Below are 14,498 nucleotides of genomic sequence, written 5' to 3'. Positions count from 1 at the left end.
AAGCCCTGCTTATTTATGGGGGTACATCAAATACTAATATTATGTAATTAATAACTGTACTATATTGTGTAATTATATTATGTAATTGTTATATTATGTAATTCGTGTATCTTTTTTTTACTAATAAAAAAAAAAAAAAAAAAAAATTTAAATATCTAAATATTTTTCGAGTTTGGCCAAAATAGTACTTACCTAATATTTACATAGAGTAAATGGTTTAAATTCTAGCCACTCATATTAGGAATACTAACAAAAGAAAATGTCATCAACAGAAATTGATGATTGAACAGTCATCCCATACAACGAAAGCGAATTTTCATTTTACGTAATTAAAAATTAAAATGCTAAAATTAAAAATTTCCTAAATGCAGTTAGATTCCTTTTATAGTAATTAAGGTAAATCAGAAGGTTTTATTAAAAAATATTTCGTATAATCCGTGTCCAGCGATTCCGAATAATTACCTTTACTTACGTTAATCCTAAATAGTGTAGATATTTTGAATATTGATATCTTTCTATTCTTTTTGTTATTTTTATATCTTTCTGATATATTAAATTGTAAGTTTAAACTGTTTTTTTTTTTTTTAAATCTGTATTATTTTTTTCTGTGATAATTTTCATTTCTAGATACAAACAAAACTCTCATAACATCAACGGTTTCTACGAATATCTATTAATTTATTAATTATTCAATGAATGTGAAAAGTAAAAATTTCTCCATCGGAAGTTCCGCGCTAGTTATTTCATGAATCGTCTAGATTTCGTGATTCAACTGCTACAGAAATCACACCATACAAAACCCATTAAACAATGTGTTTGTCTCAGACAGGAATTTGTTTGCATTTATAGGTATCGCATCGAATGTTGATGCGAAAATAGATCTCGCACAAGTATACTGCTTGCATACAACATATTTCAAAATTGTACCAGCGAGAGGTCGTAAGTGACCTCATCGGTGTTAAGGCGAAACTTAATGCTAAATCACTATTTTGATTAATCTTTATAACGAATCGGCGTACATTATGAATACAAAAAATATGCTTTAGATAAATTGAAGGTTTTCCAATCGTTTCGCTTGTGTAGAATACAAATAAAAAAATAAATTACTCAGTAACAAATAAAAATGTAAACTACTAAAAAAATATCTTTTCAATAGAAATTTATGAACGCGTAAAGGAATCAACATTTAAAAATACAGTAGTATAGCTAAGATTATCTGTGACAGTTTCAGTTGATTAACTTTTTAGCTTTCCTATAAAATTATTTAGAAAATAACTAAAAACCAGTTTTGTGCTTGAAAACGAACGTTTCTAGACACCGTTTGTCAAGCGATTTTAATGCCTATTACCTACAATATAAGGTATACCAAGAATAAACACATTTTTGGCTTCTAGCTTCCTCTTAAAAGAAAGAGGGCGACCGACGATGACGTCTGTACGACAAGTACATTAAACAAGAAATTTCAATTACAATAAGAATAAACTTTTTGCTGTGTCAGTTTTTTCGAAACACTTTTTTTTTAATTTCATTATTTATTCATTATATCTAAAACAAAGTTTCATAATATTCAAAATATAAAAAATAAACTTTGAAATAAATTTTTTTATAAAATTATAATTCTTGGTGAATTTAATGTTTGCATATTGCAAAACTATCGAAATATTATGTAAAAAATGTGTATGCTGCTAGGGATAAAAATTAAAACATGGTGATCAGAGTCACATTTCGGAGTAGGGCATCTTTGAAATACAATTTTATAAGTTTATTACAACAACACGCCGATCACAAAAATATCTTTAAAAATAATTCTAGTAACTAGATCTGAATTGATAGATTCTTCAAAACCGTTCAGTTCCTCTTTTCATTACCATATTTATATCGGCCTCCGAACAATTCTCAACTTAGAAGTTCGTTTGGACTCGAAACTAAAAAGCTAGGAACTATCTTGACTACTGTACTGGACACCTACGCCAGTGACATTGACTGTAAAATGCCGGTTTCCTCTCGGGGTACCTTGGGTAAGGATTTGAAATGAAACATAACTTCGCGAATGTCGTCGGACAACTGACTGGTTGTGCCAGTTGTTTGCGTATTTATTGGGTTCGAATTCAACAATTTCTACACGTGTTAATGTGGAGCAATTATTTTTATATCTAGGTAGAAATATTATAAGGCGTCATAGCGCCGAGAATAAATTACTAAGGTCCTACAGTTTTGTCGTGCGAGTAATTCATCCTTGAACTGGCGATATGAAACGTGTGCGGTGATTTAAAATCTTATCATCGTGCGAGATAAGCCTCAAAGGAGTCGGCATCGTAAAATGTTCAGATAAATATTCATTTTCTTGTTTATGATTTAGGTACATCCATCTGCTTTCCGATAAAACTACCCATCAATCTTCGACCTCAAAATACTCCACAAATAAGCTGCAATATTCAAAATTACCTAAGCAATTTTTTTTCTAGGACGATTTCTAATCATTTCTCTTAGAAATCTATATGAAATCAAAAAGCGCAATACACATAATCTATCTATCAATCAAAAGCCCGTTTCTCTTTGAACTATTATTCATTAAAACAATGGTACACATAAAATGACTCGTAAACAATCCCCTGATTACTTATCAAATTATATAATCAAAAACTGATATTACCAACACACTTTTATAGTATCATACGTGCTCATTTGCTTGAGAAATAGATTTGTGGGCTAAGCGATTGGCGTGTTTATTTTGTGTGGTTTTTTCTTAGGAATGCACTCCATTATCAATTATGTGTTGCACTTTGAGCACCGGAAAACAATAAGAATAATGGGTATCGGTGCATTTTCCCAGACCTTTAATGCATTAGCATCGGAAGTGCAAAAAAACCGGTCTCAATCAAGAGCAGAGAAAAAGTACAGCAATTGTATTCAAACATTCTAGTCTACATAACAATTATCTTTGTAATGCGTTGCATCATAATGGGATACTATTATGCAGGTGTCCTTTATTGTAATACATTGGTTACATTGTAATATCGACAATATATTACAAAATAACAACAATAAAATGTAATATACATTATTCCCATCGAGTTTAATAAAATTCATTTCGGAAAAGACAACATTATACAAAGTAAATTATTTTTTTATTAAAAAAAATATTTTAATGAAGGGTGTACATGTATTTTGAACTATTAAGACAGACTAGACAGACTTTCTACAGTAAATTGAAACATTAACAAAGATGTATATAAGTTAGATACTTCCAAAGAAAGATTTTGGCGCTGCTTAATAAAACTGCTGAGGAAATATCTTTTAAGAGCTTTTGCCAATATTTTTTATTGTTGCTGAAAGTTTTAGGTTACTGGGTAATGCGTTGTATTGCATACATGCGATGTATTGTGAGGAGTCAATTCAAAATTTTAAGGCGATGCACTACGTCGTGTAATATTTTAAATTGAGCCGCTATCAATAACAACCCTTACGTAGATGGCGATTAGGTTTAAATTCCCGCTCAACACCATCCGCCTGTTTTGATTTATACAAGAAAAAAACATGGCCAAAAAGTGCCTTTTATTTTATTTTGTGGGTGTTCAGGCATAATTTTTTTTTTTTCGATCATTTTGTAAATAACTTTATTTGCCACACTATACAATAAAATCATAACTGAAAATGGGTTCGTAAGTAGGAGATTTTGAACTTTAAAGCAGTTTTCATAGGCCTTATACATTATTTTTTCTGGGCTTATAAGAAGATTTATCTAAAAAATACTCGATTATTTCAAAGGCCAAGATGTATTCTACTCACAGTATTTAATTAAAGCATCTAAAACATTTCTAGGCGACCAAATTTTCAAACCAAAAACACATGATTTTGCATTACTACGTATGGCATCGCCTTAAGGCTATAACATTCCCATTTGGGTGTGTTGTGAGGTTGATGAGAATGAGGAAGGGAAAGAGATAGAGAAGGAGAAGGTTGGGAAGTGCTTAGCTACTCAGATCAGGTCACTAACCAAGGGAATCGCTGTTTCATTTAGTGTTGGATAGGAAACGATTTCGAAATATTTTTGTATGAAGTACTAAAATGCGGTGTGGAGAAGTCCCACCAGAAATGAGAAAATTTCCATTGAATATTTTCGTATCTTGGAGGTTGCTAGTGGCCAGTACACAAACACCTTACCACCTCTCCGATGTAATACAAAAATATAGCAAATACGAAATGCAGTAATTTTTTGTTAATACTCAAACATCACACAATCTAAAAACATTTGTACGAGCACTGGAGAAGCAGTAGACTTAAAATTAGTTTGAAATAAAATTTTAAAATTAAAAATAGTGTACAGAAGAGACATCTCTTGTAAGTTTTGTATAGATTTTGCTCTGCAGGTGAGTGATAATGAATTACAGTCAACTTTGCATTAATCAGATGGATTCATCCGAATTATATCGTTTGTCAAAAGAGGTCAATTTAAGACTAAAGGATTAAAATATTTTTTGTCACAATAATGTGGCAGTACTTTTGGAATTACAATGTGCTAATTCATTATTATTCTAAATTCCACTCTCTTGAGAGCTGGTGGTGACAGATTATAATTTCATACTGCGAATGCAAATATTATTGTGCCGATCACCAGTCCGCTGCCGAATTTGAAGATTAAGGAGCTAAACTCAATGCGAGTGATATTTCTGTTGAGTCTTCTGCTTTTATGTATTTGGTGGCTGGATTATAAGTGGTTACTTCTCCTGCAGAGTGAATTTAATAATCAATCCATTTTTTCATAGGGAATTAATTTCCCCGATGGTCTGTGTGACTACAAGCCAGGTCATCACCAAGGACAAAGAAAAGCAGTTATTACAAATATACTTTGTGAGGCAGCGAGACATTTAACGTTTTTGTATATGACATTTGTAGTACGTCTTGTATGAGGTACTCAACACTAATTTCAAGAAACACTGGAGCGTTTTTGGCCACAATTTGGCCAATTCGCCAAAACCCGCGAGCGTCCGCTGGCCAAAATTTGGCCAATTTGAAGAGATATTTTAAAACATCTGTTGGAATCATATCAAAAGTTTCTGTGCTTTGAAATTTTCGGTCAATTACAAAACTAATTTAGTAGTTTCACTTTTTAACAAGAGATGTCTCGCATCTCCTTTGAATTATTTGCTATCGATATTCCGCAAACTGAAATTATTGAAAGAAATTGTTACAAATCATGTGTTTATATATAAAAAAAACATGCATTTTGAAAGAAGTAAGCTGGAGTATGCTAGTGGTGTGTGGACTACGACCCAAACTAAATATGTTGATATGCTTGAACAAAATCCAGGAAAAATTCTTCACGTTCATGCACCATATAGACTTATTTGAGACAACAAATAGATTAAGCCTAGAAACTTGTAATACTTAATTTCAATATGATTCATGACTCCATTGATAGCCCATTCCTCTAGGGATGCTATGGCTTATACGTGCTCGAAAACTTTTAATTCTTTTTCAGCCATAGTCGGCGCCATGTCTTGTTCAAGATACCACAGACAGAATAGATGTAGGTACTAGCACAACATGATACGAAGAATGGCGCTGTTGAATGAAATTTCAGAAATAGTAGATGTATTTCATTTCTCTGTAAATAGCCTTAAGAATTTTTTGTAAAATTATCTTCCCAAATAGTGAGAGTGTCCGAATGAGAATGAGATAAATGGAGAGGTTACAACGAAAGATTGCGTATTCCGAACTCTTTAGTAAAATTCGGATTTCATGTTCCATTTCGAAATCAGGATATGTATAAATTTATATAAAAAACTGAAATATTTATGTCAAGAAGAGTGTTTGGGTGGCTTCATTTTTTATTAAAAACTACAGTTTTATTCCAGGGGATGAAATTTTGCACACTTGACGATCAAAATAAGTGGAAAATTATCAATACAGTATATTTGATTTTGAAAAATTCTGGGTAAAGCCCGTGCCACGCCGGGAACTTAAACATAGAATAAGTATTTTTTTCAATTTACCAATCATATTTTAATTTTTTTTCTTGAATATTTATCTATAATTTATATTCATAAATTTATGAAATGTAAACATGTATTGCATACCTGTTTATTTATTTATGTCTATTCTTGAATACACATTTTACAAATGATTACAGTGGTTTATATTGTAATACAGAGAAAAAAGTACAGAAAAAGGTATAAGAAATAAAGAACATAGGTTGATATCGGTAAAACTGTGTGTGGGTGATATTGTATGTTACGTGAACACCTCACTAGGAGAACCTGTGCTGAGGTGTTAACGTGTTTGTGATTAAGTGTGATAGGTATTTATGTGTTGTAGTAGAAAGTTATTTTTTTTCACAGACATATATTTAAACATGAAAACACACATTTATATATGTGAGTGTATGTATTTTTAGATAATTCTTGAAGAACGTGTAAAATGTTTAATTTTACTTATTATATTTTGGTTATGTTTGGTTTGGAATTATAATCTTTTGAATAAAGATTATAATTATATTGTTATATTGTTTGGGCATGTGTATTTGATAGAATATTGCATTTGCGAAATGGTTTATTTTTAAATACGGATTTTATATTATTTAATACGGATTCTGATTTTCTGTAAATAATCCAAAATTTTGGATTGCAATATCCAGTTACAACGACGTGGCGCTAGGTTGTGCGAAATGCTTTTACATTGATAGCATTAACACCTCAGTGCGAAACAATGTTTTTTATGTTTCCTGTCGGAAGGGACATAAAATGTTTACGTGAGAAATTGAGGTGTAGGAATAAGCACGGGTAAATAGACCTTTCTCGGAATACCCTAGATATTCAACGGTACCTATTGTTATCATAGATATAACGTACTCGGCTCTGGGTTCAGAGGTTGAGAGGTTCAAAACCCGGCAAGAACAAAAAATAACGTTTAATTAAAACGCCAAAAAACTGAATAATATTTTTTTTATTTATAAATACTCGTATTTATAAATATTATACGCCCATAGTTCAGTGGAACAGTAAAATAGTATTTTAAATATATGTAGAACCAATGCAGAAGAAAATTATTATATTCACTTTAATTGTAATCATTACTGAGATATTTTATTATAGCCTTCCTGTAACTATATTCCATGCAGTTGAAGATATCTAAAATTTCTGCGAAAGTGTTGCCAACTGCATGCAATCTAGGTATATGCGAGTATCTATATGACTCAGTTCTGATATTATTGTTGCCATTAAAAATAATGTTTGATCGAGTTCTAGTTGGTATGTTGAAGGTGATTAGACAGAAATAAATTTAAGTCAGAAACAAGTATTCTATCTGTGAGTTTTAATAATTTTAATTCTTTCGTACAGTTTTGTTGTACTTTATAGTTTGTATTGGTAGACCGAGTTTATAGTTAATATATCTTATAAATATATGCAGAATTTTTTCAATGGAATTGGTGTGGACTTTGAAGTCAGAGGATCAGATTGAAGAATTATATTCGACTTGACTTCGAACTAAAGAAGAATATAAGATTTTTTAAGTTGATATGTTTTCAAAGTCTCAGCCATTACGGAGAATAAATTCCTGCATTTTAAATTATTTGTTTGTTATTGAGTTGATGTGAGAAACAAAATTAAATTTAGAAAAAAAAATAATACCTACATCATTAATTTTATTTACTGGGGTAAAGGAAACATTATTCATTCTATATTGATAATTGAAAAGTTGATTTGTTCCAAAAATCTAATTATTTGGCATTTGTTAATGTTTAGATAAAGTTTGTTAAGTTTGCACCAATCTCGTAATATGTTTGAATGTGAATACAATCATCAATAGTTTTTCATAAGTTTTAAGGGCTTTTCACTGTATCATCGGCGAAAAGCAACACTTCAACATTATTACTTTAAAATTATTATCAAATATACATAAATAATTTTATATATGAAAACTAACATTTTTACTTGTGTTGAGAAACTCATTAATGGAACTGTTTGGAGTACTAATGGGACACAGCCACTTCAGGAGACACGTACAGCTTTTGGGAGTGGAAAACACCCAGAGATGCATGGAAATTTGAAGAGAATGAACAGACCATGCTATGGTACCAATGTTCCGCCCTGATAGAAACGATGCTCAGATACCTGGGAAGACACATTGTGGAACCAGAAAACATGGCCTAATATCCAATGACAACTTTGGTGAACTTTCGGAGTGTAAAACACCAAGAAATGCAGGAAATGTTAAGAGAATGAAGAGACCATGCTATGGTACCAATGTTCCGCCCTGATAGAAACGATGCTCAGATACCTGGGAAGACACATTGTGGAACCAGAAAACATGGCCCAATATCCAATGACAACTTTCGGAGTGTAAAACACCAAGAAATGCAGGAAATGTGAAAAGAATGAAGATACCAATGCTATGGTACCAATGTCCCGCAAAGATAGAAACGATGCTCAGATACCTGGGAAGACACATTGTGGAACCAGGAGACATGGCCTAATATCCAATGACAACTTTGGTGAACTTTGGGAGTGTAAAACACCAAGAAATGCAGGAAATGTGAAGAGAATGAAGATACCAATTCTATGGTACCAATATCCCGCCAAGATAGAAACGATGCTCAGATACCTGGGAAGACACATTGTGGAACCAGGAGACATGGCCTAATATCCAATGACAACTTTGGTGAACTTTGGGAGTGTAAAACACCAAGAAATGCAGGAAATGTGAAGAGAATGAAGATACCAATTCTATGGTACCAATATCCCGCCAAGATAGAAACGATGCTCAGATACCTGGGAAGACACATTGTGGAACCAGGAGACATGGCCTAATATCCAATGACAACTTTGGTGAACTTTGGGAGTGTAAAACACCAAGAAATGCAGGAAATGTGAAGAGAATGAAGATACCAATTCTATGGTACCAATATCCCGCCAAGATAGAAACGATGCTCAGATACCTGGAAAGACACATTGTGGAACCAGGAGACATGGCCTAATATCCAATGACAACCCTGGTGAACTTTGGGAGTGGAAAACACCAAGAAACGTAGGAAATGTGAAGAAAATGAAGAGACCATGCTATGGTACCAATGCCCCGCCCTGGCTAAGAAAAAGACACACTGTGGCCCCTTCTGAGAAGACACATTGAGAAACCAGGAGACATAGCCTAATATCCAATGACAACTCTAGTGAACTTTATCTAAGGGACTGGGTTTCTGTTAAGAGAATTAGGTAACATGGGAGATTGCATAATAGACTCGTGATAAGGTCAGGTTCACCCCAGTGAAATCGATAACTGTAAAATATCGGAACGATAGGCGTAACTAACGATGATTTCAAATGTCGCGCAGTTGATATCCAAACCGATATTGATAACGCAATAAATATGAAATCGATATTAGCTGGCAACACTGCGTCTATGATTTGATATTAAGTGTAAAACGGCTATGTACAAGTTAAAAATTGTAATAAATAGACAATGTTGAATTTAAATATTAACTTTAATATGCATTACCATTAACTATGCCGCTATTTAAAGGGCCGAAGACCGATAGGTCTCCCGGCCAAGGGGAATCGATTGAACCACCATACAAAATGAGAAGAAAAAGAAGAATATGCATTGGCAGTCCGCATGTATTCTGTCATAGTAAAAGGGGAGTTAACTAGTTAATGAGGTCTTTAGTCATAACCAATAACTTGAATCAATTGATCGCGTCTCAGATGAATTAATTAAGTCTGAGTATCGTTTATACGATTTCTTTCAATTCTAGGAGCTCTGTTAGTTCACCTCCATTTATTAATAATCCAGTTATTTTGCAAAACGAATGACGTTGTCCAAAAAGTTGTGCATATTGACAACTTATCTGTTTGGATTATGCCATCTTGAAGGCCGCGCTAAAAGCAGCGACTTTTGTTTACGAATGACCGTGCTCGCAAATATCGCTAACTGACCATAGATGGATTTCGTCAATGGAGCACTGATATGGGCTACTAATACGTATAATACTGTCTCCGATTTATGAATAATAAATATACTTGTGTTGAGGTGACTCACAAAAAATGTTTTGATGAGCTGAAAAACTAATTAAACAAGTATTTATAGTTATACCTAATTACTTATCAAATTTTTCATGTTTAATAGTGACTGATAAAAACGAATAGTGTGATTTACACGTATGTACCGATTTGAATAAAACTCTGATAAAAGATTTGGCATCCCCAATTGGGGCATGATTTAAGTCGGAAGGCAGTGGGAAGTCAAATGAGATGGGGGAGAGAAAGGTGGAAAAGTACTGGGCTATTTATATCTGTCTTTCACAAGAGCGACACTTAAAATATCTTCCATTCTGTTTATTAAAGAATGGAAGATATTTGAGAATGTTTGATCAATTTTAGCAGAAGTGAAAAAAACTTTAACTTTTTTGGTACGAACACACGCTCAAAAAATATTTTGCGAGTATTTGCTGCTTCTGTATAACATTACTTGTTTGAAACTCAATATGTTTTTTTGTTTAATTTCAGAGCTATAACGGTATTACCGGACCATCGCCCCAAGACTCATCTCCCGCCATAGTGTACGACTCTTTCTACGGCCCCATCCTACAGCGAGTGGACAAGGTGTTTGAGAGCCTGTCCTTCTTCAACGAGCCCTGCAGAGAGCGGTTGGTCTGTTCCATGTACAAGAACCCGCAACGGTACAGCCCGCATAGCAACCTGGTGTCCAATGAACTCAGCAGGTAGGGAAGACGTAGAAGTTTAATAAACAGTGATCATCCTATTGGATGCGAGCCTTCGACATTTTTCCCCAGTCTCCAGTTATTCCCATTCTGCTCCAATCCTTTTACAATCAGTCAATATATTTTTTCCTCGGTCTGCCTCTGGATTAATCTCAGGAATGGATTTGACCTTCTCCACGATGCGCTTCACTGACTGCGGTCCCTAACCATTCCCATTTTCAGATCTCTTCATTCTGCTCCAATCATTTTCCAATCAGTCAATGTATGTTTTCCTCGGTCTGCCTCTGGATTAATCTCAGGAATAGATTTGACCTTCTCCATGATGCGCTCCACTGACTGCGGTTCCTAACCATTCCCATTTTCAGATCTCCTTATGCAGCTCCAATCGTTTTCCAATCAGTCAATGTATGTTTTCCTCGGTCTGCCTCTGGATTGATCTCAGGAATGGAATTAACCTTCTCCACAATGCGCTCCACTGACTGAGGTCCCTTACCAATTTCTATTTTCAGATCTCCTCATTCCGCTCCAATAAGTCAATATATGTTTTCCTCAGTCTGCCTCTGGCTTGATCTCAGGAATAGATTTGACATTCTCCATGTTGTGCTTCACTGACTACGGTCCCTTAACATTCCAGATTTCCTCATTCTGCTCCAATTCTTTTCCATGAAGACGCAGTCAATCTACATTTTTCTCTATCTGCCTCTGGATTCATCCCAAGATGGAATTTGACCTTCCCCACATATGCGCTTCACTGACTGCGATCCCTCACAATTCTTATTAAATCCTCGGTTCTTTCCATTCTGCCCTAATACTTTCCCACGCAGACGCAGTCAATCCACTCGGTCTGCCTCTGGATTCATTCCAAGATGGGATTTTAACTCCTCCATAAATATTCTCAACGTTCCTTCTCAGCTCTCAATCCTTCCCACCTGGCTGATTCTCTCTTCCACGCAATGTATTCATATTCACCTCTTCCTCAGTTTGTCTCTGTGTTGCTTTCACTAGGGCACGTTTAACACTACACGCCACAATAATACGTAATTATTGCGTGTGGCAAACCGCTCGCAAATTATTCCATAATTACTCTTATTTCTGCTAGAATTAGCACTGAGACAAGTTTAAAACCAGTCATGTGGCTTTTGAAACTGTAATCAGTTCAACATTTATATATTATTGTATCGAACAAGTAACCGGCTGCCGAAATGAATTCTATGACAGCTTGTTATTAGTCACTTAGCTTCTAAAACGCTGCTATTGACTTAAAACTTCATTATTTTGAAAACAAAAAAATTGTGACAGATTAAAAGGCTTCGTAAACTCGAATTCATTGAACACACAATTTCTTCTCGCATAAATTCTTCCGGCTGTTGATGCTTGAACTCGTATCACCTGCTGATATATTATTAGGTCAGTGTGCTACTCCACTGTTGGGACTGTCTCGTGTGTTGGTGAGTCGATGTGTTAATTATTATTCGTGGTGTCTTTGTACGACTCGTATAGCTGTTACTAATGCTTTGCAATTGATATTAAATGCGGAAATTATGTTGTGTGGGTGACCTGTACAAACTGTATCTATCTTCTATCTACCTATCTACATAAATAAAAATTTAAATGTTCGTTTTTTCAAAATCGATGATTTCTTTGAAATTTTGATACAACGTTGCATTCGAATACGCGTGTGTTTTATATACCTATATTATACAGTTCAATCTGTTGCACGTAAAAGCAGCATGCGCTATTGTTGCACGATTAGATTAAGCCTATTGCCTTAAGATTAGAAATTGGTTTTCAATCATCTATGTACCCTTACGTGTCCTTTGGTGATTCCGTTAGTGTAGTGGTTTATTAATGCAATTATCGTATTGTTTATGATCCCCTGGATTGAAAATTACAAATTATAGGTAGAATATTTTTTTCAAAGACATAATTAAAAGTAGCTGCTTTTATTTGCTGTCGTCTTGGTACTTAATTGAAATAATTTTACATTTTAATTCAAGATACGAACTAAAAAGTATGTCCCCTATCTTTTGTGTGTCTTCTTCCTGGTACTTCATTGAAATAATATTTGGTTTTAATTCAAGACATTATTTTAGACTATGTGTGTTAATAATAATAATCTGTTTATTTATAATTGATAATAATATTATTTATATATATTTACACATTGTAATTGAACATGTGCATCTCGTTGATAGACTGCTTAATTGTAAATTGACGGGATAATACTTTGAAGAACAACAAATAAAATTTTAAAAATAACGATTTTATTCCATCTTCCAGAGACGCCTCCGAGCTGCAGAAGCCTACACCCGGAAGCAATGATGCTGTGAGGTTCTACAAATATGTGCAGGCCGCACGGGACGGACAGGAAAAGAAGGACTGCCTGCAGCTCTACTCCAAGTGTTCGGTGGACACGGAGAGGAAGAAAAAGAAATAAATTTAGATTAATTTGAAACAATAAAACTAAAAAAAAATATTACAAAAAAAATGATGGCCCGAGAGTGAAAGTGTTAAATGAATATGCAAAATTAAAAAAAATTGGCTTGGGAGAGAAAGTGTTAAATGTTAATTTACGTTGGTATTAGATATTTTTTAATTATGGCAACGGCTATGTTTTCGCATTTGAATTGAATTTCGAATTAAATTATTGAAAAAAATTTAAACAATTAATAATTTTTTTTCAAATATAATATTATTGGAATATCCCGGCTGGTTTGAATATTGCATCGATACTAAAATAATTTGTGTTTAACATATCATTTTACTAAAGAAATCGCAGATCACAATGCTACGAAAACCAATAGTATTTTGAATGTACCAAAATTAAACATGTTAAACTCAGATGTTATATATTTTGAATAGATACCCAGCAAAGTTAGTGAAGTAACATTTTTCACACATTTTGCTGACGAAAACATGTTTGTGATTTAGATTTTTGCTGTTTTAACCTTCAAAGATGGTGCTGTATCATATAAGAGATTTTGACCGCGTGCCTCATTTGCGACGTTGCAAATATGATACACGAATTTTAACAGTCGATAAAGGCAGTATTTCTAGAAAGGCTTTCGATGTGACATGACAATTCCTACTCACAAATATTGATTCTACTTTTCACTACTCACAAAAACCAAATATCTTTAACGATTTTATTGTAAACAATTTGCTTTATAACAAGTTATTTTTTAATTAAACTACGCTTTCTCAAATATTTTAAACAAAATTAAATACTTTTTCAATAATTGCGAAAACATAATGCAAATTTATTTATTTTATTTAAAATAAAAGAAATTAAATACAGTTAATTTATTAATTGTTAGACTAACAAAGGATTGGTTTAGACTTTAAAATGTAAATAAATAGTTTTAGAGCTTATCTGGGGTTCAGAGGTAAAAAGGTAAAACTAATCATTTTGTCTGTTTTTTTAAAACATTCGGAAATATTTGTGTGAATGCTAGTCTTCGATAGCATATCAAAAGCAATTAGGTATACATAATTTAATATTATGTAGTATTTAATTCATAATAATTTATTTTAGAAATTATAATAGGTATTTTTAAAGTAATGATAATTTGATTTTTAAGCATCACTCATGTAATTCAAAAGAATCGTTTCTGTATTTCTCGTGTTTTGAGAAAACGGTTTCTGAAAATTATTTTACGAATTTTAAAATATTTGTGAAAAATCGAACAACTGCAATCTTCAATTTTTTTTGTCTAATCTAAGTTTTTTTTGTCTAAGTTAGTCTTTCCGTAATCTAAGTATTCTTTTTAGTCTAAGTTAG

The 14,498-nt window shown here is 33.1% G+C and overlaps 1 protein-coding gene across 1 annotated transcript in view; it reads left to right on the top strand.

Moving 5' to 3' along the window:
- Window positions 1-13,154, top strand: part of Osi17 (DUF1676 domain-containing protein Osi17) — a 159,396-nt gene extending 146,242 nt beyond the window's left edge. Inside the window, exons 9-10 of the mRNA XM_089646714.1 lie at window positions 10,503-10,717; window positions 12,998-13,154. Of these exons, the coding sequence (XP_089502840.1) occupies window positions 10,503-10,717; window positions 12,998-13,154 (372 nt within the window). The remainder of the gene's footprint in view (window positions 1-10,502; window positions 10,718-12,997) is intronic.
- Window positions 13,155-14,498: the final 1,344 nt, after the last annotated feature.

Source organism: Hesperophylax consimilis, chromosome 25 (assembly GCF_061612785.1).
Source record: "Hesperophylax consimilis isolate HC1 chromosome 25, BYU_Hcon_1.0, whole genome shotgun sequence".
NCBI lineage: Eukaryota > Metazoa > Arthropoda > Insecta > Trichoptera > Limnephilidae > Hesperophylax > Hesperophylax consimilis.
Note: the sequence above shows the minus strand (reverse complement) of the source record. Positions and strands in the feature narration are given on the sequence as shown.